Consider the following 21,499-nt stretch of genomic DNA (forward strand, 5'->3'; position numbering starts at 1 on the left):
AGTCCCTTGCAAATGTAATCTAATACAAGCATAAAGGAAATGAGAAGAGGTAGGTTTGTACTTTGAGAGAGGCAAAGGGACTATAACAAATTTAGAGGTAGATAGAAGAGCAGTGAGTTCGGAACCCTGATGCTATAAAATATCAAAATCAAATATAAAAACGTCTGTATTTGTAACCATTTCTGAAGAAGAGATCTAGATTATTCTTTCTGAATAAATGTGTACATGGTTCATTTTTTGTTACAACAATTATATTATTTATAGAATGTTTTTCAAAGGGTACAGTGGGTATCAGTGGTGGTAAGGAAGATGATTTTTTAGGGGGTTCGTTAATTAGTATTTTGCATTTTAAAGTTATTTACTTTTAACTGTATTAAAATAAAATACAACTGCACATCAAACCTGTGAATTCATAGATAGTGAGGTTAAAATGGCGAATCATTTTGAAGTAGAGTTAAAGAAAAATATTAACACAATGGTATAGAAAAATAGTAAAAACATTAAAGGTTTTACACAAACATTGCAATTTAAGATATTCTGATATATGTTTGTTTTGACATTGGGTCAACTTTCTATGTCTGTTTCTTGGAAATGTGATAAAGGTAGAATGTAGATTGTGTTACAAGGCAACATTGTTTTTTGGCACAAGGCAAACTAAGGCCTGTAGCCTGTTTTGTAAATAAAGTTTTATTGGCACATAGCCACACCCCTTTTTTTGCATATAGCCTATGGCTGCTTTCATGTTGCATGTATTTCATGTACAGCTGAGTAGTTGTGACAGAGACCACAAAGTGGAAATATTTATAATCTGGCCCTTGAAAAAAAAAAATTCAATGACCTATAACTTATGATAAAAATAACCCAATTGTAAATTACATGGGGCCCAGGAATTCTTAAGTGAACTATTAATACCTGGAGGGAAGTCATGGCTTTGGCCTCCTCTATGTACTGTGACTCTAGTAACTGGAACCCTATAAGCTGCAACTGTGTGGAGTCCTTAGAAGAGATACTGGCTTCTGTGGGGCATGGGGCTTCTAAGCCGAGGTGGACAGTGCCCACCTATGTGGACATGATCTCCTTCCCTCTGAGCTGTCACTTACAGAGCTGCAGTCACTACAAGGACAGCTGCAAGGACTCCCTCTGAGGAGGAAGATCGGATGTGCCCTGCAGACTTGCTGTTTTCTACCTGTTACCCTTGGGTCTGAATGACGAATGTGGACGATTTGGGTCCTGAGTGTTTGACTATCTAGGAGAGTCTAAAAAAAAAAAAAAAAAAAAGCTTGGGTGTTGCAGTTCTTTTGATATGCTTTGCTTTTCATACAAAGGGTGCTTGCTCACAATATTACAAACAGCTAGGACTATGATATTGATGGCTGGCTGCTGTGTGTCCAATCCATACCTTTAGGTCCTCTCGTTCCATCAATTCCTGAAAATCCAGGGGGCCCTGGAGAACCCGGCTCACCCTGATAGTTTAATAAAACAGAAGTAAGACCTTAATTGGGTTTCAAATACAAATGGCACACACATGACCTAACCCAGTTATAATTTTCCATAACCAATTTGGTTTTTATAATTTGCATTGGAAAAGAAATTTGGAAATGTGTTGCAAACATACTACTACATGTGTCTAGTTTTTAAAAGTGGGTAAAACTCCTCCAGAATTAACGGTATCAGTACCATCCAAAAGGTAGCATACAATTCTTTATACTTGATTGCAAAAGAGTAATTGCATCATATAACTTGAATTTTAAGTTTAAATGAACACGTTGATGCAAAATAAACTATTATTAAAAGCTATTTCGTACCAAAAACTTAAAAAGTCTATTTTATTCCAAAAGATGGATAGCAAATTATACATTTTCCAGAAGTTGTGATGTAGGCTATTATATTGTATCTCCTGGTTTCTCAAGGGGTATTTTATTCATGATTGTAAATACCAAATGTATTTACAGCAAAGTCTGTGATATCTGCAATTGGTAGGAAGGGTTAGAAACCAGAATTTGGGTCATTTTTCAGGTGACTCTTTATTCTGGTAAGCTAGCAGTCACAAAGCAAGTGTCCGTGGAGCTGTTTAAACTACGCTGGGGGCAGTAAGTAACTCGGTCATCTATGTCATGGGAACCAGGCATGAGCACTGGTCAGAATTAGTTACATCATGGGCTTCCAGAAGTCTCCATTCTTCCCTTGGCTGACCCTTTACATTCTAAAAGCCAGGGACAGGGCAATGATGTCCGCTGGCAAATTATGACTCCTTACGGGCATCCTGAGAGTGGAAGGTTTTATTATTTCTTCCCTCCCAAGATAGTAGCCACTCACCTGGTCACCTGGAAATCCCGGGAAACCAATGATGCCGCTCAGCCCCGGCGAGCCTGGAGGGCCTGGGAGTCCCGGAAGCCCTGGCTGCCCTTTTCCACCAGGCTCTCCTCTGTGAAACCCAGGTGGTCCGTGTCTTCCCGGCTCTCCTCTCCTCCCCGGTATCCCAGGATTGCCTTTATCACCTGGTGGGGGTGGAAGTGTTAGAAACCTCTTTGAGGAACTCTTGGGCTAGCAATAGTTAAGTTGAGGCTCTTATTCTTACTTTTAGGAAATGAAGCCCAAAGCACTGGGAATCCTAATTTCTGTACTAGGCCACATCGAGATGGTTTCTGGTTTCAGTGACTTGATGGTAAAAGAAGCGGCCCATTGATACTCAGGGCTGTCTGACTGGAGCCAGCCTGCAGGGTCACTTATGTCAACATGCTCATTCTACAAATCAGGAAGAACTTACCTAGAGAATTTAAAACCTGTGTCCCCTAACAACTGGTTAAAGAGAGAGCCAAGACAAGAACTCAGGCTTCACGCAGATTAAGTCGGAACTTGGGGAAGAGAACATAAACGTGGAGGTCAAAATCTGTGTCCCGTGTGTGCTCTTTCTGAGGCCAGCAGCACAGACATGAAGGGTGCCTGTTACAAAGGCAGAGTCCAGCTGCCCCAGCCCTGCTGGTTCAGACTCTGCCTTTTAACAAGAGCCCCAAAGGATTCATATGAACATAGGAATTGGAGGAGCACCGGTCTTCATGCTATTCATTTTAATACCAGCCACCAAAAACAGGGGCACTTAAACCTGAAACCCATATTGTATGTATATCTCAGGACTGACCCTCTTTTGGAATATCCAAATCTATAAATACGTATGGACTTCCCCTAAGTTCTAGTGTAGAAAAGCAAAAAAAAAAAAAAAAAAAAAAAGTACCATAAACTTATTAACATATATTTATATCTAAAAAATGGCCTGTCCTAATCTCACCATGACTGGGAAAGTTGCCTAATATATTATTAGGTTGGTGCAAAAGTAATTGGGGTTTTTGTACTTATTTTTACCCTTTTAAATCGCAATTAATTTTGCACCAACCTAATAATACATGCTTGTTTGAATGATCTGTAAAGAAGTCCACTTGTTTGATATGATAACAAAAACATAAGTGTTTACCTTCTTCTCCTGGAAGTCCATGATCTCCAGGAGGTCCAGGATCCCCGGTTTTCCCCTTTTTGGAAATTAGAGCCATTTCTCCGGCATCTCCTTTGGGTCCTCTCTCTCCTTTAGATGTTAATTACGCAAGAGGAAAACAAGCAGAAGCATCACACGTGACTCTTCTGTCACAACACTTCACGTCCAGTCTGCAAATCCCCATTTAATCTACCAAACTGTACTTATGTTTATAGATTGCTCGCTGTCAACATTTCTGATTGGTTTCCTAAAGGAAGCCAATCCTCTCCCAACTTGGCCATCAACAGAGTCTGGTTTATAGTGGATGCTCGGAGAATGTTTATTAAATTCAACCAAACTGGTCTCAGAGTCTTAAGTGACAAAAGACAGGCTTGAAATGTTCCAGGTGTTAAATACGTTCCTTTATCCGATAAAGTTTGAATTGCTCACCCCACATTTTGCAGTTCCCTACCTTCCCCTTCCTAGCCACCCTGTATCGTTTTCCTTACCGTAAAAAAAATGGACACTTATCTCAACTTAATTCCCCACATAACAAATTCCAAAAAGGAGGAAGGGTACACGATGTATCTGCCTGATTTTCGTAAATGCCACCTACTTGTAAAGTACATTGGAGTGGGTTCCTACCAGCCTGGTGACAGCTCATTATTAACAATTCAAGGACTTTGTAAGCCAGTTGTAAACAGTTGGCAGCTTTAAATCAGCCCTGGTGTGGTGTTTATGCCATGGCGATCAGCAATCCCTACAAGTCAGGGCATTTACTTTCAATTTTATTTTGGAGAACTAGTTTATCTGCACATCACTGGCATCCACGTAACTTTTTACTCTTTTTGTAAGATAATTGTTTAGTAGCATAAGAAGACAGCAAACATTACCTATCTCAGCTAGCAAGGAGTGACTCTTTAATTCCTTGATTCTGCACAAATAATTTACAGGCGCATAAAACAAAAAATAATAGAATCAATCAACTGAGGAGGAAAAGCAATTTGAATTAAATACGAGACTATTTGCCCAAAGGACTTTAAGGACCAAAACGTTCCCTCTAAAACTTGACAAGCATTCATTCTCAGCACTGGAAGTGAACTGTTACCCCCACTCACTGTAGCTCATGGCCAAGAGGTAAAAGTAAATATTCAACAGGGATGAGCACAGAACATTTAAACCAGTCATCTTGAAACTTCCACTTTTTTATAGTAATGAAAACTCTTACTTTAAATGAAGCTTGGGGGAGACTAAACTCAGGGCCCAGATCAACGCAGACTCATTCTAGTTCCGAGGTTGGCAAACTACAACCCAAGGGCCAAATCCTGCCTGCTGCCATTTGTACAATCCGCAAGCTCTGAATGGTTTTTACACTTTTAAGTCATTGGCAGAAAAACTCAAAACAAGAAAAACATTTTATGACATGAGCAAATTGAATGAAGTGCAAATTTCAGTGTCCATAAATAATATTTTATTGGAACACAGCTATGTTCATTTTTTTATGTCTCTGGTATATTCACCCTACACAAGCAGAGTTAAGTAGCTCAAACAGAGACCATACCACCTGTAAAGCCTGCAATATGTATATATGGCTCTTTACCAAAAGAGTTAGTTTTCATAAAAAAAAAATTTGAAACAGGATTTGGGGTCAGGAACCCTGCCTGTGCCCCCTTTCCAAAAGGTGAGAAGGTTCTCTGAAACCCAATAACTACAAATCAATGTTTATATCAATGCACTTGTTAATTTTCTTCTATTAACAGAGCAATTTATTTACCATAGTTTTATGTAATAAGATTGAGAAGTGAGGAAACAGATTTTGTTTAAAATTCTAAAAGAAACACCATCGCACCACAAGAGGAATGCAAGCTGCAGGAGAGACCCATTTGTTTTTTAGAGATCACATTTATAGGTTCTGATCAAATACCGAAAGCAAACCCACAAGCATCACTGCTGCTAACTGCACTTACCTTTGGCACCTTTCACTCCCTGGTCTCCCGAGAAGCCAGGCCAACCCTTCTCTCCGGCTTCTCCCTTCCTGCCAGGGTGTCCCTCTGGGCCAGGCTGTCCTCTCTCTCCTGGAAAACCTGGGAGGCCAGGCGGCCCCTGGGGTCCTAATGCAATTTTAAAAATGAATTTTTAGGGAGCCATTTTAAAGGTTGGTGTGGTTCCTAGATCTACGTTCCTTTTTGTCCACATAGAGATGTGCACCGCCACCTGACTCTGAGTTTGTATTGAAGGTGAATAACCACTATTAAGTTCACAGTGTGTAACAGCTGGGTTCTCCCCCCCCCCCAGTGCTCAGGTCTCCACCCCACAGATTTAAAATGTAGACCCTTATGTTTCTGAATCCTGATCACATGATGGTTTCAGAGAACTGGGTGTGAGGGAGGACGATGGAGAGGGGGTTCATCCAAAGCAGAAGCACGTTGGCCCGACCCTACAATTTATTGGTTCTACCCAGTTTGTGGAGCAGAAGTGTTCGTGGGTTCTGTAGAACTAACACCCCCACCACCTTTTTCCCATCTCCCTACACCAAAACATTCTGCCACTGGAAATATGAATAGATAGGACAAGAAGAAGGGTGACATCACTAAGAGAAGGACAAAGTCAGGCTAACACAGCAGAACATTCTATAGTGTGGTCACCCCTAACCGGCTTCACTGGGCAGTGGATTTCAAGTTTATAAAATGAAGAAAATGACTGAAAAGTGCTACCCACCCTTTGGGCCTGGGAGACCAGGTAGTCCATCATCGCCAATGGGTCCTGGGATTCCTGGGGGTCCTCGGGGTCCTTCTGCCCCAGGCCGTCCCGGCACTCCTGGGAGGCCCTTCATTCCAACCGGTCCAGAAGGTCCCATATCCCCTCTCTGTCCCTTCTGACCTGGGGCACCTGAGACAAAGCACAGTGACAACAGTATAGGACGACAGAAAACCGACTTCACACACAGGCAGGAAAAAACTATTCATGGTAGCTTCAATTGTATATCTATGGCCGATTTAAAAAAGTGAAATAATATTTATCAGCTAAAATAATAGCAACTCTCCATCATCCTACGAATATATATTTTTTTCTGGCTGCTATAAAAAGAAGGGCAGAAAATATTTAAAATGTTTATTACTTAAACAAATATTTCCCAATAAGAATGCATGTATAAAGAGGGTTTTGTTTCGTTTTGTTTTGTTTTTAATGAGATATGGATATGGGGTTAAAAGCAAAATGTTACTTGTATTTACTCTTAGGGGAAAAAAACTAATAGAAGAAAACTTTCCAGGTGCTTCCAGACACTAACAGCCAAGTGAATTTTGGTCAGCTTATTAACCGTGACGAGAGAATTATAGAAATCAGAAGATCATCGAGTATCATATTGGTGCTAGAAAGAAAGCTAGAGTGGCAGGTTTTGCCCCAATCTCATGTTGATCCTATGAGGGCATATTCTTGCATTTGGATAAACGCAATAGGATTTACATAACAGGTGACAATCTGAATGGTGAAATGAAGATCATATTGGAAATAACCCCCTAGCATCTTGTGTTGAGAGATACTCCTTCATGGGTCTCTTGGAGTTCCTACACATCTTGCTGGGTATGCCAAGAATACAAGGTCCTGCCTGCTCTTTACCTGGACTATTTCTCAGGCTGATGTTTGCAGTGAGCAACCTTGACAGATGATACAGCACCTCCTCCAGTACAGAAAGCAGGCTGTCTTGCAGGCTATTGTAAAGTGGTAGTTCCCCAGGCTCAGTGTTCCTCTCAGATACTGCAACCCATTGTGCATGTGGCATCTATTTAGCCCCTCTTATGTTGCCCCTGAGAGACTTGGATGATGTGGGAAAATGATACAAACCAAGGTAAAGCTCATGCTACTTGCTGTGCCGTGAATAATAACGTCTTTTGTCTCTGACCCAAGAATCTTGCTTCTGCCAGCATCAGTGAAAAAGCAACAGGCGAGCATATTCCTTTGAAAATTGGGGAAAGCCCTAGACTCTTCACAGTTCTTGACACCTGTTGACACTTACCTGGACTTCCTGGAGACCCAGGGAGTCCCGGTTGTCCTGGTAACCCGGGAGCGCCTCTTTCACAGGAATGGCCAGGTGGACCTGGGAGGCCTGGAAACCCTGCACGTCCCTCTCTGCCTTTGGGACCTTTGAGACCTGGTAATCCAGGCATGCCAGCTGGCCCTGAAATGATACAATTCATCCGTGACACACATGGTATAAAACCATGTAGATAGCCTACAACAAAGAGTTCAGGCATATCAGTACTGAAAGTCAACATTTTCATGCTGGCTCAGTGTTCAAATGAGCTAAGTCTCTGAATGGATTTTCTTTTCATAGATCAGGAGCTCCAAATGAATGGGAAAATCAGACATTGCTAAGACGGTTAAACTTGATAAGGTTATGTAGACAACAAAGAAGTTGTTTATGCAAATTGAAAAACCATGCGGTTCTTCCTGATTTTAATTAACCTCTAACATTGCAGCAGGCTTCACACCAAATCTCCACAATATTTACAAACCCAGTTTGTGCTGCATGAATTTCCATTTTGTAAGAGATTTCATCATTTGAACTCTTAAATTTCTATTTATTGGAAAGGCAGTGTCATAATCTTCAGGAAAAAAAATACCCACCCATGACTCCCCACCTTAACCTAAAAATGTATTTTGTTTTTTCATGTTTTCATTATATTTTGGTTCATATGTTTACATTTTTAAAGTCATCACAGTGAACATTCAATTGTTAGATTAGTTCACAATGATACTAATCTGCAAATGTTTTCCATTTTGTTGTAATCTTTACAAATATAATTTTAATCCTTAATGCTAATAATGGCTGAATACTATTCCTATGAGTGTGTGTGTGTGTGTGTGTGTGTGTGTGTGTGTTACTTAACTCTTTATTGTTTCCATTTGTTCCTTTATTGTAGATAATACTACAGTTGACTTTGAACAACATAGGTTTGAACTGCATGGGTCCAATTATACGTGGATTTTTTTTCAGTAAGCAGGTACAGTACTGCAAATGTATTTTCTACTGCTTATGATTTTCTTAAAACATTTTAATAAAGTAATAATTACTTAATTAATAAAGTAATAACTTAAGTAATTAATAAAGTAATAATCACTTTATTGTAACACACTATGTAATGCTCATAACGTACAAAATATTGTTAATAGACTGTTTATGTTATCGGTAAAGCTTCCAGTCAACAGTAAGCTATTAGTAATTAAACTTTGGGGGAGTCAAAAGTTATACACAGATTTTAGAGGTCATATACACAGAGGTCAGACCCCCCTAACCTCTGCATTGTTCAAGGGTCAACTGTACAAGAGTATTTTCATATTCATCTTCAACTTTTTTTGAACACTTCCTTTAGGTAGATTTTCACAAGTGAGACAGTGGGATTACCGGTTCAAAATTCTTTTCATTGACTCATATAATGTGTTATCTGATTATTTTCCAATTAATTCAGGTTTTGTCTATGAAGATTTTGACTTACAAACTACCGAGTAAGCTTCCTGATGACGGAGAATGTGGCTTAATCCCCATCCTCCATTTGCCCTGTATTATTGTACTGTCGTGGGTACCTAATAAATGTTGGCCTGTTCACTGTCAGAAAAGAACCACGTCAAGTCTGGTCTGGGATCCACTCTCAGTCACCAACACCCGAGGGGTTAAAGTTCAGCCTGGACTGCTGGGCCCCATGTAATTCTGATGTCATGAATCAGAATTCCTGAGACTGGGGCCCCGAAGATGCTGATTTTAATGACCCCTTACCCCACCCAGTGTTATTTTTAAGTCCATTAAAATCTGAAAATCTTGGCTGGGGATCCTAAAGAATTCTTAGTGATTTTAGAAAAGGAAGTGAATCAGTGCCAGGACCATCTCTCCGTCTTGAGTTTCTTTGCTGCCCCACCTGTTACCCCTGCTGGAATGCAAGTTCCTTCACCCTGTCACCTGTCCAAATAATACAGCCTGTCTGTCAGGACTCAGCTCATGTTCTGCTCTCCTATAGAGCTTTCCTGAACTCCAGGGAAAAGAACCACAGCAGAGTTGGTTAAAGTCTGGTCTAGGGTCCACTCTCAGTCACCAACACCCGAGCTGGTCTTCCTCCTGTCCTCCTTCAACCTGGCAATGGCAGTGGGCAGGTTGCACAGTCCCTGGTCCTCAGCGCTAACATACTGTCCCGAGTAAAAGCAGGCAGATGTCCCAGAGCTGCTGAATCAAATTGAGTTGACTAAGCCACCGTGAGCTGTTCTGGACTTGAAAACAACCAATAAAATGCAAAGCCAACGCTGGGGATTGAGGGTATGTGAAACGCAACCAGTGCCTGTACATGAGGGAGGATGCTTGCGTTAAAGTTTTACATTCTAGATTTCTGAGGCAACATGGTCTAAACTAGTCTAAACTCTTCAGTGACCTGTTCCAGAACTGAGCTGGCTTTATGGACCACAGGACAGTGCAGCCCGCGTACCTTTAGCCCCTGGATATCCTGGGTCACCTCTGGGTCCTTTCAGCCCTGGCACTCCTGGAGGACCCCTCTTTCCTGGGGGTCCTGGGTGGCCATAAGCATGATCTCCGGGTATTCCTTTCTGGCCACTTCCTCCAGGTGAACCAGGAGGGCCTGGGGGCCCGACAGGAGAGGACCCCTTTTCACCTTCAAAACCTGGATCTCCCATGTCACCACGAAAACCTGTTGAAGAAAAAATTGTTTCAATCTTTCAATGTAGAAATATAGAACCAATGCTCACATAAGACTATACTACTTTGATAAAAACACACTGTTAAAAAAAATAGAGAGGTACCCAATAAAATTAAGAGTAACCTGCTAGGTAATGTTGTTTTTGCCACTTTGTGTGGGGAAATAAATTATAATTTTATATTTCTTAAAAGCCAATGATGTTTCCCTCATTGCTTGCATTCTTTGGCAAATTGTCTGGACTGAGTATTTTTACAACATAACAGACCAATAACAGCTTGTAACTCACGCTTCAGGTGGAGGAAGCCCTGAAGACTTACAAAATTATCATAACCTAAAAGGTCTTGAAGCTAAGAGCTTAAATGTACCAAGAAAAACTATTACCCCATTACCCAGGGATCTCTGGGCCATTTTCTTACTAAGAGCATCTCTTTTCAGAGGTATAGGACGTTCCTACATGAAAAGCACGTCACTCACCAGGTGGACCAGGTATTCCTGATTTTCCTGGTGTGCCAGGCCGACCTTTTTGCCCATCATAACACCTCCACCCCGGAGGACCCGGAGGGCCTGGAAATCCCTTTGGACCTAAACAATAACAACAAAACACAGGCCCAATAAAACACAAATCAAATGAGAACAAAATCAGATGATTAAAAAAAAAAAATCTATGTTAAGTCTTTTTAAGCGCATGTCTTCTTTACAGAAAATAAAGTTGTAGCCTAGCCTGCTTTCCATAACCATTGTATAAGTTATGTGCTCCAAATAAGAGTTTCATCGGGAGTGATTGCGTTAAGGTACTTTCTCAGAAGTCATACTGTCAAGGATTCCTCCTGAAAGTCTTTGGGACATAACCACCATTCAGATGAATCTTTTGGGACCTTCCCCTGCTAGGTCTCAACACAAATATGCGAGCGTAGCCTGTCCTTGTCAGAGGACAGAGGTGATGGCCAGTGTGTGGCCCGATGAGAAAGCACCCGAGTAAAAGTCAAAACCTACTTGTCTGCCTCTTTACTGCATTTGCCCTTAAATAAAGCATAGGCAAAAGCACCTGCCAAAGGAATCGAGGGTTTTGTTTTGTTTTGTTTTGTTTTTCAAACCTGTGATTTCCTACCAGGAGCTAGCTCAGCTAAAAAAACTTACAAATCATGTACTTCAAAGGAGGTACAACTGCCAACTTAAAGTTCAAGTGTCCACTTCTCTTGAGGTAAAAGCTGCTAAAACTAATCATAACCTTTTTTTTATCCATCCATGACAAGGTACCAGGAAATGTGAAAATGAACATTCAACCAGTCAACCAGCAACGCTTCACTCCACTGATGTAGAATTATACTTCCACATCCCGGTCCTTGCCTGTGATGGGTGGAGTGTGATTCCCTCACTTAGAGCTGGGGCTTGGTCATGTGACTTGTTTTGGCCAATGGGACATTAACAACCATGAAGCAATGAAAGATGTGAGCTGTGCCCATGAAGTTGGGCTGCCCTCTGCCAGCTCTGCAATCATATGAGAAGAGCACATGTTGGCCCCCAATGAGATGTGTGTTGCAGACGTGAACCTGGACTGGAGCCAACAACCAATCCAATAGAGATCATCTTAGATCAGCTGAACCCCAACCTGTAAATCTATAATAGAGAAAATAAATATTTGTTGCTGTACCCCACTGAGATTTTGAGGTTGTTAGTCAACACTATTGTGACAGAAGCTAATGGTTACAGAGAGTAATAGAGAGTCATTTATCATCCAACCTTTAAATTCCTTTTGTAGTTATGTAGGACAAAAGAGGTGACTATACTAGTACTCAGATGGTCAATCTAAGTGAAACCTGAATGAACACAAAGAATTAGGTAAAACCTTTGTATATATCTGGGGTTTAATTTAGCTTGAAACAAGTGATTGATTCAAATGAAGCAGTTTCATGAACGTGCAATCAGGGATGTAAACATGTGGGCACTTTTCACACTGTTTCTGATCAGAAATTTGTGTCTCTTGGAAAGCAGAAAAAATTTTACAACAGTAAGCAAATGATCATTTTTTCACTCTCGGGGCACAGGACAAGAAAGGAGATAGACTCCAAAATTTCAGAATCCAGATGACACCTTCTACCCATAAAGAGATAGATGAGATTATAGCTCATGAATGGAGGCATATATATATGTGTGTGTGTGTGTGTGTGTGTGTGTGTGTGTGTGTGTGTGTGTGTGTTTGTGTGTGTTTTTTTGAGAGACTGAGCTTTCAAAGGAGGTTAAAAAGTTAGTACAATTAGTTAGGGGGATTTCTTCTTATGTCACCATGTGTTTTTTTTTTCCTTCAATTTCCTTCTCCTCAGGAGAGTCATTCCTGGCCTTAGTAAGACTCATGTTCTCAGTTTATCTTAGTAATACTCGAAACATCAAGTCTTTCATTTGCAAGTGACAGGAACTCAGCTCAAATGAGCTTAAATGAAAAAAGAAAGAGGTCAGCTGGATCCATGTCCTCAACCAACCTCTCCCTAATTTTTGGTTCTGTTTTACTCTAGGTTTGCGAGTTTTTCTATAAGGAAACAACAATTACCAACAATTTCAGGCTTATATTTACTAGAGTAGAAAACCCCATAGAGAGACAATGAATGGCTCTTTTTCAAAATTTCTGACAAAAGTCCTGAAAGGGGGAAAGAGATGCTTTAGAATGTAGTCACAAGACTCATTGTTTATTTTTGCCACTAGCATAAACTATATATAAATATAACTAAAGGTCTCATGTTATATGTCCCCACTTGGAGCCACACCATTGTGCAATGTTCTTTGGCAAGCCTGTGCCATGTACCCACTCCTGTGGCTGACAACAGGTTGACACGTCCTGAATCTCAAGGACTGAGAAGAGGTGAGCGGTAGTTGTGTGAAGGAAATTAGAATGGCACTCTCGAAGAGGTAGGGATGAGTCCTCTACAGACAAAAACAGCAGATTTCCACCTCAGAAGGCAAACACACTTTAAGAGTTGCCTCTGGATTCTTTGGTGATGGGGTCTGGTTTTTGTTTTACATCCTTGGTGTGCCCTGAGATAGGAGTCAGAGCAGACAGACAGACAGACACTGGAATTTGTGAAGCTCCTTCAACAGCTTCCAAGTTGGGTTAATCCTATCGAAAATCTTTCATGTGTCCTTTCAAGTTTGTAAAGTTTAGTGGAGTCCAAATCATACTGTAGCAGTCACAAAACAGGCAATAATGATTTCTCGAAGTTAGCTGTAATCATGCAAAGAAAGTTTCCATATAAATAAACAATTCATTTACTTCCTTCTGGTAAACAGGGAATTCAACTGGGAGAAATATTTCATTAAGAAGGAATAATATAATAATAATGTGGTAATAACTGTATAGTGCCAGGTGGGTACTGTTGAATAATTCTGATGTACACCTGAAACTAATACAATATTGTATGCTGGCTATATCTTAACAAAAATCCTTTTTAAAAAAAAAAAAAAAAAAGAAAGAAAAGAAAAGAAAGAAAAAGAAAGGAGATAGAATTTTAAAACTCTCAAAGAGGAGACAGTTTAACTCATATGTGATCAAGTCAAGGTAAGTTTGTTGCACAGAGATAAGAACTGATGTGCACAACTCAGGAGACTAGAGACCCAATGTGAATTTCTACAAATGCTGTTTTCCCAAAGTCCCTCAAAACCTTACAATAATTTTAGAAATACCCTAACTCTTTGCCTGTGAATTTGCTCTTGGTTTATCTATCTTGCCAGGTCTTTTACTCTACGGACTGTGTAAGACAGTAACTTCTCACTGATCATACCTGGAGGTCCATCAAAACCTGGAGGGCCTGGCCTCCCTGGGTAGGAGACATTACAAGAAATTGTATCACCTGGAATAATAAAAAAAAGAAGTGGCATTTACACAACTGATAACACTGTAAATTTCAGTGACAATTCTAACAAGATATTGAGTATATGTGAAATTCAAAGGAAAAGAAGATTTGAAAGTATCACAGACCACTTGAACTATGATTATTCCAAATTTCTAGAAAAATATGTCCTAAAATCTGAATTTCAACAGTCAGAGCAGTTATAAATATAAGGAGGACCAGGAAACATAGTGGTTCCAAGAAGTATCATTTTTAATAACCTAGAATAAGTGATGGATGGATAGGCCCATGGGTGTCAAATACAATGGAACCAGAGCTTTGATAAATCATGAAATAGCAGGAGGCACCCATGGTGAGTTCAGAAGATTTGGCTCTGACTTTGGATGTGGGAAAATGATACAAATGAAGGGACTGGGCAAGATATTAGAACAGCTCCCATTCACTGAGCGCCTGCCGTGGGTCAGGTGCTTCAAATATACTGTCTTTTGTTTTTCTATTGACTGTGCAATGTGGATATTGTCATCTCTCATTTTAATTTATGAGGAAAATAAGACTCCAAGCTTGTGCGTCTGAGTTCCCATCTCCTTTAAAATGGAATGTTCCTCTTTTATAATAGAAATAATATCTCATAATGTACTATTTCATATGTTCTCAAATCAAAAACATATGAAATGATGAGATGAATAAAAATAATGTTAGATTTTGATGCGTCCCAGACTATAATTTTAAACCTTATTGAATTCCAAGGTATTTGTCTTTCTATGCTGTCAGAGCAAGAACCAAAGATATTATTTTCTTCTGAAATTTCACAATTAACTATGTAGCCCAAGGTGTAGGCATATGCACATATTACAAAAGAAAAAATTCTTAAATACATCTTTTTACAACTTTTAAAAAGGTTTTCAGCTATCATACTGTGTAGGTCACATTAGTGTTTGAAATTCACAAAACTATCAAATATACTTAAAACCCCTTCTTTTTTCTCCCTAGAATGCTTACAAATGATTTTGGGGGGACAGTAGTGAATTTTTTTAAATGTAATACTAGTGTTTTTTAATTAAAATTCACTGCATTATCTCAAAAGATTGTTAAAAAAAGATATTTTTAATACATGTATATATGTAATTTTAATACAGTCAGATTGTCTAAGTTGATACTGAGAAATGAGTGAAAGGCAACTTTGGTATGCTAGACAAATAAAGCAATAAACACATCTTAGCACTTCAAGGATTTGTTTTCAATATTGATTATGCTGTAATGCTTTTATTAGTTTGACAATATTCAAGGTTTGAACAGCAGTTCGATGGAATTTTATTTAGCGGTTCTGCCATAGCTCTAACTTTGCCCAGAAGAGAGGCTCGTTTTAGCTTCGATGATGTCACCTGACATTCTGTCACATGAAACATTCAAAATTACCTTTCTGACCCTTCATGCCATCAGGGCCCCTCTTGCCTGGGCAGCCCGGATCTCCTGGAGGCCCCCTTTTTCCCGGTGGACCAGGAAGTCCCAGTCCTGGAGGCCCCCGAGGCCCTTCTCTGCCAGGGGGGCCTGGCGGTCCAGGAAATCCTTGATCACCTGGGGTTGCGTCTTCATGATCCCCCTGGGAATGTTCACATCATCAGTCAATTACTGATCTTTGAAAGTTCATGAATGCAAACTAGTCATTGTCATAAGCTAGTGAAACACATGGAGAAAGCTCCTAATTCCAGAAGACAGTGACTCAATAGCAAATGTAATTTAAAATGATTAACTCAGATTCTTCTTAATATTTTAGACATACATATTTACATATATATGTGAGTGGTGTGTGTGTGTTGTCTCAAATACAGAAGGTTATATGGTTGTGAAGTCTTAAAAACAGAGTAAGAAATGTTATATAGAACCATTCTTTATTATTAAATATAATGAAATATAGAAATAAGTAAATTAACAGAGGTAGTCGGCTTGCCAATTGAGTAAGTTCATATGCATTCAAAATTGCATACACGAATAGACTCCATCATCCTCCATGTCTGTGGACAAAGGGCTGACAAATACTTTCTCTTCCGGCATAAGAATTTGAATTTTGGTTAAGTTTCTAGTTCTATTTCACTGGAAACTTCATAAAAATTGCACGTCAACTATACTACCGGGCAACATTGCTTACAGTAAAACTCAAACCAGTTTGCAAAATTTGCACCTAGTCTGGGTGCAAAGACCTATATGGAGCCCTTGCTGGATCTCGCGTGAGTGGTGGCTCCTGTAATTGCCAAGTTCTTTGTGGGCTCTCCACAAACTGTGCTGTGGAGATAAAAGCTCTTGTCGAGGATGAGGCTACTCGCACAACTGCCAGCTGAGGATCTCATCTCCTTCACTCCAACTGAATGACCAGCTGCAAGGACCCTCACTCACAAGGAATGCCTGATGTTGCCCTACTGTCAAGTTGAGGGTCCTGTCTTCTATCCTTCTGAATAGCCTGGTCCCAAATGTGATATAATAGTCTTGTGAGTCTGGATTGTTTCAAAGACTCTAGCAAGGCACCCCCCTCTGGAGGTGTTATAGAAATTCCTCTCCCAATTTGATCTGTAAATATATTTTAGTTTTTCACAATTAGGTTAGTACACGATGACGAATGCCACTTAGTGACATTGATTTCTAAATAGTTTCTCAAGTGGAAGAATGAATTAAACAGAGATTACCAAGTCCAGCGCAGAGAAGATTATTCACAAACCTGACACCAGCCCAAAGACCAGAAAGCTGTAAACACTATCTAACCTGATTTCCAAGCTTGTCTCTTATTCACGTGTATTCTGTCTGAATGAGTTCCTATAAAACCAGAACATGGTTCTTTCCTATAAAACACTCTCAATAGCAGGCCGCACAGTCTGGTGGAAGTACCATGTGCTTTGCAATATGGCAGACTAGGGTTTTCACTCCTGTTTAGCCTACTAATGTGTTTCCCTGAAAATAAGACCTAGCCGGACCATCAGCTCTAATGCATCTTTTGGAGCAAAAATTAATATAAGACCCGGTCTTATTTTAATATAAGACTGGGTCAATATAATATAATATAATATAATATAATATAATATAATATAATATAATACTATATATAGTATTTTATATATATGTGTGTATATATATATATATATATATATATATATATACACACACAACCAGGTCTTATATTAATTTTTGCTCCAAAAGACGCATTAGAACTGATGGTCTCACTAAGTCTTATTTTTGAGGAAACATGGTAGATAGATAGATATAGACAGATAGATGATAGATAGATAGATAACCTTGAGTAACATGCCCTAAGCCTTCACTTCCTTACTGTAAACTGTAAAGATAATCGCTCTTCAGAAGACTACTGTTATAAGTAAACCTCTAGGTCAGTTTCTGTGACATTGTAAGCATTCAGAAACATCTCGTATACTCAAGATATTTTATGTTCCTAAGCATTGAATCATGTCTCATAGTCTTTTCTTATGACCTTCATTACCCACACATGGTCTCCACCCAACACATGCTTGAAAAATGCAGAAATATCATTTATCATTGGAGTTTTCCATCAGCCAATTCATCAATTCAGTCCATCATTTTTTGCTTGCCACTTCCCTTATGTGATTCTTCACCAGAGAACAGGACTGACGATAATTATCAGAATCTGTGCTCTATCCTCCACCCTACAGAGTTAAGTGAACAGACCTCAGATCCGTGGGGGTTTGTAGATACAAGGAATCCAGAAGGAAATAACCACCACAAGAATGATACAAAGAAGAGATAGAGTCTTGTTATGACTGCACTGTCACTCAGGATTTTACACCATCTTCCATTATGCCACACTTTTTATAACAACCATCTTTTTACGGCAGTGAATCAAAGGTGACTCTGATTCACAGCCTGTTAACACTTTATCAAGTTATAGCTTTTTAAATTGAGAAGAAGAAAACAGATGTTTTGTGGCCATGTAAGAAAGTGAAATTGTACAGCAGGAGAAAAATTATACACACGGGGGGTCCTGGATCCCCTTTTGCTCCAGCATGTCCGTCCCAACCATCTTGTCCCTGCTGCCCTGGAAATCCTGGGGGGCCATCAGGTCCTCTTTCTCCTTTGCGCCCTGGAAACAAAAGCCAAAAGATAGTAAAGCCCTTATCAGCAGTGGGTGCAGTAGAAAACTTATGACTAAAGATAAAGGCGTGACCTTGACTCTGTGTGGGCTGGTAGAGATTCCTCCAAGTGTCTCAGCTGACTAAGTCACACAAAGACAACTGTGTAAACGTAGAGGGGACAATGACAATTGCCAAAAACATTGAATCTCTTATTAGGGAAATGTTCCTTTTCCCACTCTGACAAGGAGGTTGTATATGGAGGTGCCAATCATAACAGCATCTTCCCCTGATTGTGTGACGTCAAACATGGTACACCATCTCCTGGTCACAGTGAACGAAGAGACGGCCAATGGTTGGGGACTTGCCTCCAGGCTAGTCCAATCCTTCCTGAAATTTTTTTTTCTAACTGGAGCTGAGAAGATAATGCTCTCTTTTATATCTGATTGTAAGAACTTGTAGCTCTGGGCATGTACTCACGGCCCAGAGAAAGGTAATCTTGGGGAAAACAATGCAGCTGGCACAATGAAAGATGCAAGATGCAGAGAGAAACTCCTATGCAGTTGTCCCTGTGCAAACCTTGTATCCAACCTTTCAAATTTTGTTTAAGTAAGTCAACTAATTACTTTTTCCCCCTTAAACTAGTTCAAGCTGGATTTCTGTCATGTACAACCAAAATATTCTTGATTAATACAGGAAACTACAGTGTTACCCCGAAAATAAGACTTAGCCAGACAATCAGCTCTAATGCGTCTTTTGGAGCAAAAATTAATATAAGACCTGGTCTTATACTATAATATGAGGGTATAATATAATATAATATAAATCATATTATATAATATCATGTCATATAATATTATATGATATAATACTGAGTCTTATATTATTTTTTTCTCCAAAAGACGCATTAGAGCCGATTGTCCGGCTAGGTCTTATTTTCAGGGATACATGGTATAATGTAGTGGATAAACACTAGGCAAGTTCAAGGAGGTCTCCTTTCAAACCCAAGTTCACAACAATGAAGATTTGAAACTGCGACTAAAGGAGCATCTATGTTTTCAAATCAGAGACAGAGGACTTGAGGCTCAACCATCACAAGACTCAGTGAAGGACAAGGAGCATCTTTTTAAGTGATCTCGATCATCCTACATCTTGCTATAGAATCTATCTGTGGTCACGGGGCAAATTGATGCGAGGGGGTGGTTCACGTATCATTCATAAAGTGGCAGGGAGCTAAGTGATTGATTACACTCACCTTTAACTCTTGATACAACCATGTCGCCCTTTTCGCCTTTGTTGCCAGGTGGTCCTGGGGCACCAGGTTTTCCCTTGGGGAGAAATAATAGCAACAGATCAGTTTAATTGTGGTGGGTCAAATGCTATTCACATTCATGCATATCTAAGCTCCTCTGTCCTTCTACTCAACTGTTCTGGGATCTAGTTCGGCATGCTTGGTCTCATTCTCCTCCCTGCCTTCCAAGGTGGGTCCCACCTTACCAAACGGAGGTTTTTGAACTGCATGTAAAAGCTGGTGGAATCTGAATATGGTCTGTAGCTGAGTCAATACAAATGTATCGATGTCAATTTCCTGGTTTTGACAATGTACTAGGGTTATGTGAGATATCATTGGGGGAAGCTGGGTACATGGAAGTTCTCTGTACTCATGATTGTGCGACTTCTTGTGAGCCATAAAATAAAATTTCATATCAAAATAAAAATGTAGAATTAAAAAGCCTTTTTAAAACTGTCTTGGGCTTTGTAAAGTAGAATTGGGAGGAAAGAGGGGAGTAGGTTAACCACAAGAGCTGCTGCTAGAGCTGAAGGTAGAGATTGAGGGATGAGGCTGTGATGAAAGAGATTGATATTGAAGGAAGTTAATGAGCAAGAGAATGGAAAATAAGAACCTTTGCTATAGTCAATGTATTTCCTCTGTATAGTAAGTAAACAACTAACTCTGTTTGATAGGCTCATCATCTTTTGGCCTCAAATTGCTCTGAGAATGGACTATTTGGATCATGTTTTTGTAAGTGTTACATATTATTGAGTATCAAGCCATGTCAAAACTCTGAAAGCCTACTGTTGGTATATTACAGTGTCCAAGTTTTAGAATACATACAGTTACAGAAACACCAATCATGGCTTAAGGTTACTTATCTATTGACCTCAATAATCAAGAAACACAGGAAAGAATTTGGAACGTGAAAATGACCAAGCAGACCATTTTCCTTGCTCATACACATGCCACCTTGCCTTATTGTCATGCAATCTCACAACGTGTTCAAGCAAGCTAAGCTACCACTTTAACTGGCCCTTACTAGTTTATGTGCAATGAACTACAAAGGGGAGAAGGGACCAGAGAGATAAGCACAATGGCAGCATCAAGCAGAAAGAAGGAAAAGCCAAAAAATGTACACAATAGGCCTAAAAACTCAAACGGGCAAAATGGTTGGAGCCATTTCGTGTACAGAAAATACAGCTACACACACGACTCAATACCCCCAAGAACGTCACTCTAGTATAGCATCCTGTGTGTAACAATGTCTATGAGGCATCTAAAAGGTGAGTGGAACAAATCTCTTAGTAGAAATAGCCGAATTAGACAAGAACCTTAGAAATAATAAAGTGCTAATATGGGCTGAATGTTGCTTAAATTCTTATTTTTACCGTATATCCAAGTCATAGGGGACAATGGGATGGGCCCAAAGTGGATGGCATACAGTATGTATGGATGGCATGCAGTCCAAGGATGTATGATGCAAATATTTTCTGATGGATAGACTCTTGAGACCATTTGAACCAATTTCTCTCCAGAAAGAGAATACCAGTGGCATGCTTAATAAATAAGACCTCGGTACCCTGGAAGAATGGGTACGCCCCGGGAGCCTGAGCAATTTATTACATTTCTACATCTGCAGAACTTCAGAGCAATTTATGCTACATTCTATGTCTCCAACATGATGGTTAGGCTCCAGGTCACCCCAGGATTAAGCCTCTTTAATTAAGAAGGGGAAAGGAGGGCTGTCTCCAGCCTCCAGAGGAGTGCCCTAGGGGCAATGAGTTTATTTTGAGCAACATCTAAAAGGCTGTGTGTGCCTCAACTTGAACCACTTGTAATGGTCAGCAAATGAGAGCCATTTTGAGATAGATCTCATCCGCTCTTTGGCACTATCAGATAACTTCTGACAAAGCCAATATTTATATCTCCAGCCTCTACTTCCCATCTGAATCCCTAACTTAAAAATCACCCCCCTTTGCCTACTCAGCATCTCCACTTGCTTGTCTAATAGGCAGCTGACGCTTAAAATGTCCCCAGTGATACTGCTCCCTTTCCCCACCCCATGCCTGCTCCTCACATTGTCTTGCCTGACTTCACAGCTCTTCTCATAGCCCCGTCCAGTCTAACAG

At 40.0% G+C, this 21,499-nt stretch overlaps 1 protein-coding gene across 9 annotated transcripts in view; it reads right to left on the reverse strand.

Annotated features, from left to right (window-relative positions):
* Positions 1 to 21,499, reverse strand: part of COL4A4 (collagen type IV alpha 4 chain) — a 113,492-nt gene that overhangs the window by 30,480 nt on the left and 61,513 nt on the right. For all 9 annotated transcript variants that reach the window (XM_074314188.1, XM_074314146.1, XM_074314163.1 and 6 more), the window contains 12 exons: positions 19,350 to 19,422; positions 17,999 to 18,105; positions 15,420 to 15,603; positions 13,935 to 14,003; positions 10,639 to 10,746; positions 9,937 to 10,155; positions 7,482 to 7,643; positions 6,185 to 6,355; positions 5,434 to 5,577; positions 3,470 to 3,577; positions 2,317 to 2,498; positions 1,400 to 1,463 (listed from right to left, as the gene is read on the reverse strand). In XM_074314188.1, coding sequence (XP_074170289.1) covers positions 1,400 to 1,463; positions 2,317 to 2,498; positions 3,470 to 3,577; positions 5,434 to 5,577; positions 6,185 to 6,355; positions 7,482 to 7,643; positions 9,937 to 10,155; positions 10,639 to 10,746; positions 13,935 to 14,003; positions 15,420 to 15,603; positions 17,999 to 18,105; positions 19,350 to 19,422 — 1,591 coding nt within the window. The remainder of the gene's footprint in view (positions 1 to 1,399; positions 1,464 to 2,316; positions 2,499 to 3,469; positions 3,578 to 5,433; positions 5,578 to 6,184; positions 6,356 to 7,481; positions 7,644 to 9,936; positions 10,156 to 10,638; positions 10,747 to 13,934; positions 14,004 to 15,419; positions 15,604 to 17,998; positions 18,106 to 19,349; positions 19,423 to 21,499) is intronic.

The sequence above is a fragment of the Rhinolophus sinicus genome, linkage group LG01, assembly GCF_036562045.2.
Source record: "Rhinolophus sinicus isolate RSC01 linkage group LG01, ASM3656204v1, whole genome shotgun sequence".
Lineage (NCBI taxonomy): Eukaryota > Metazoa > Chordata > Mammalia > Chiroptera > Rhinolophidae > Rhinolophus > Rhinolophus sinicus.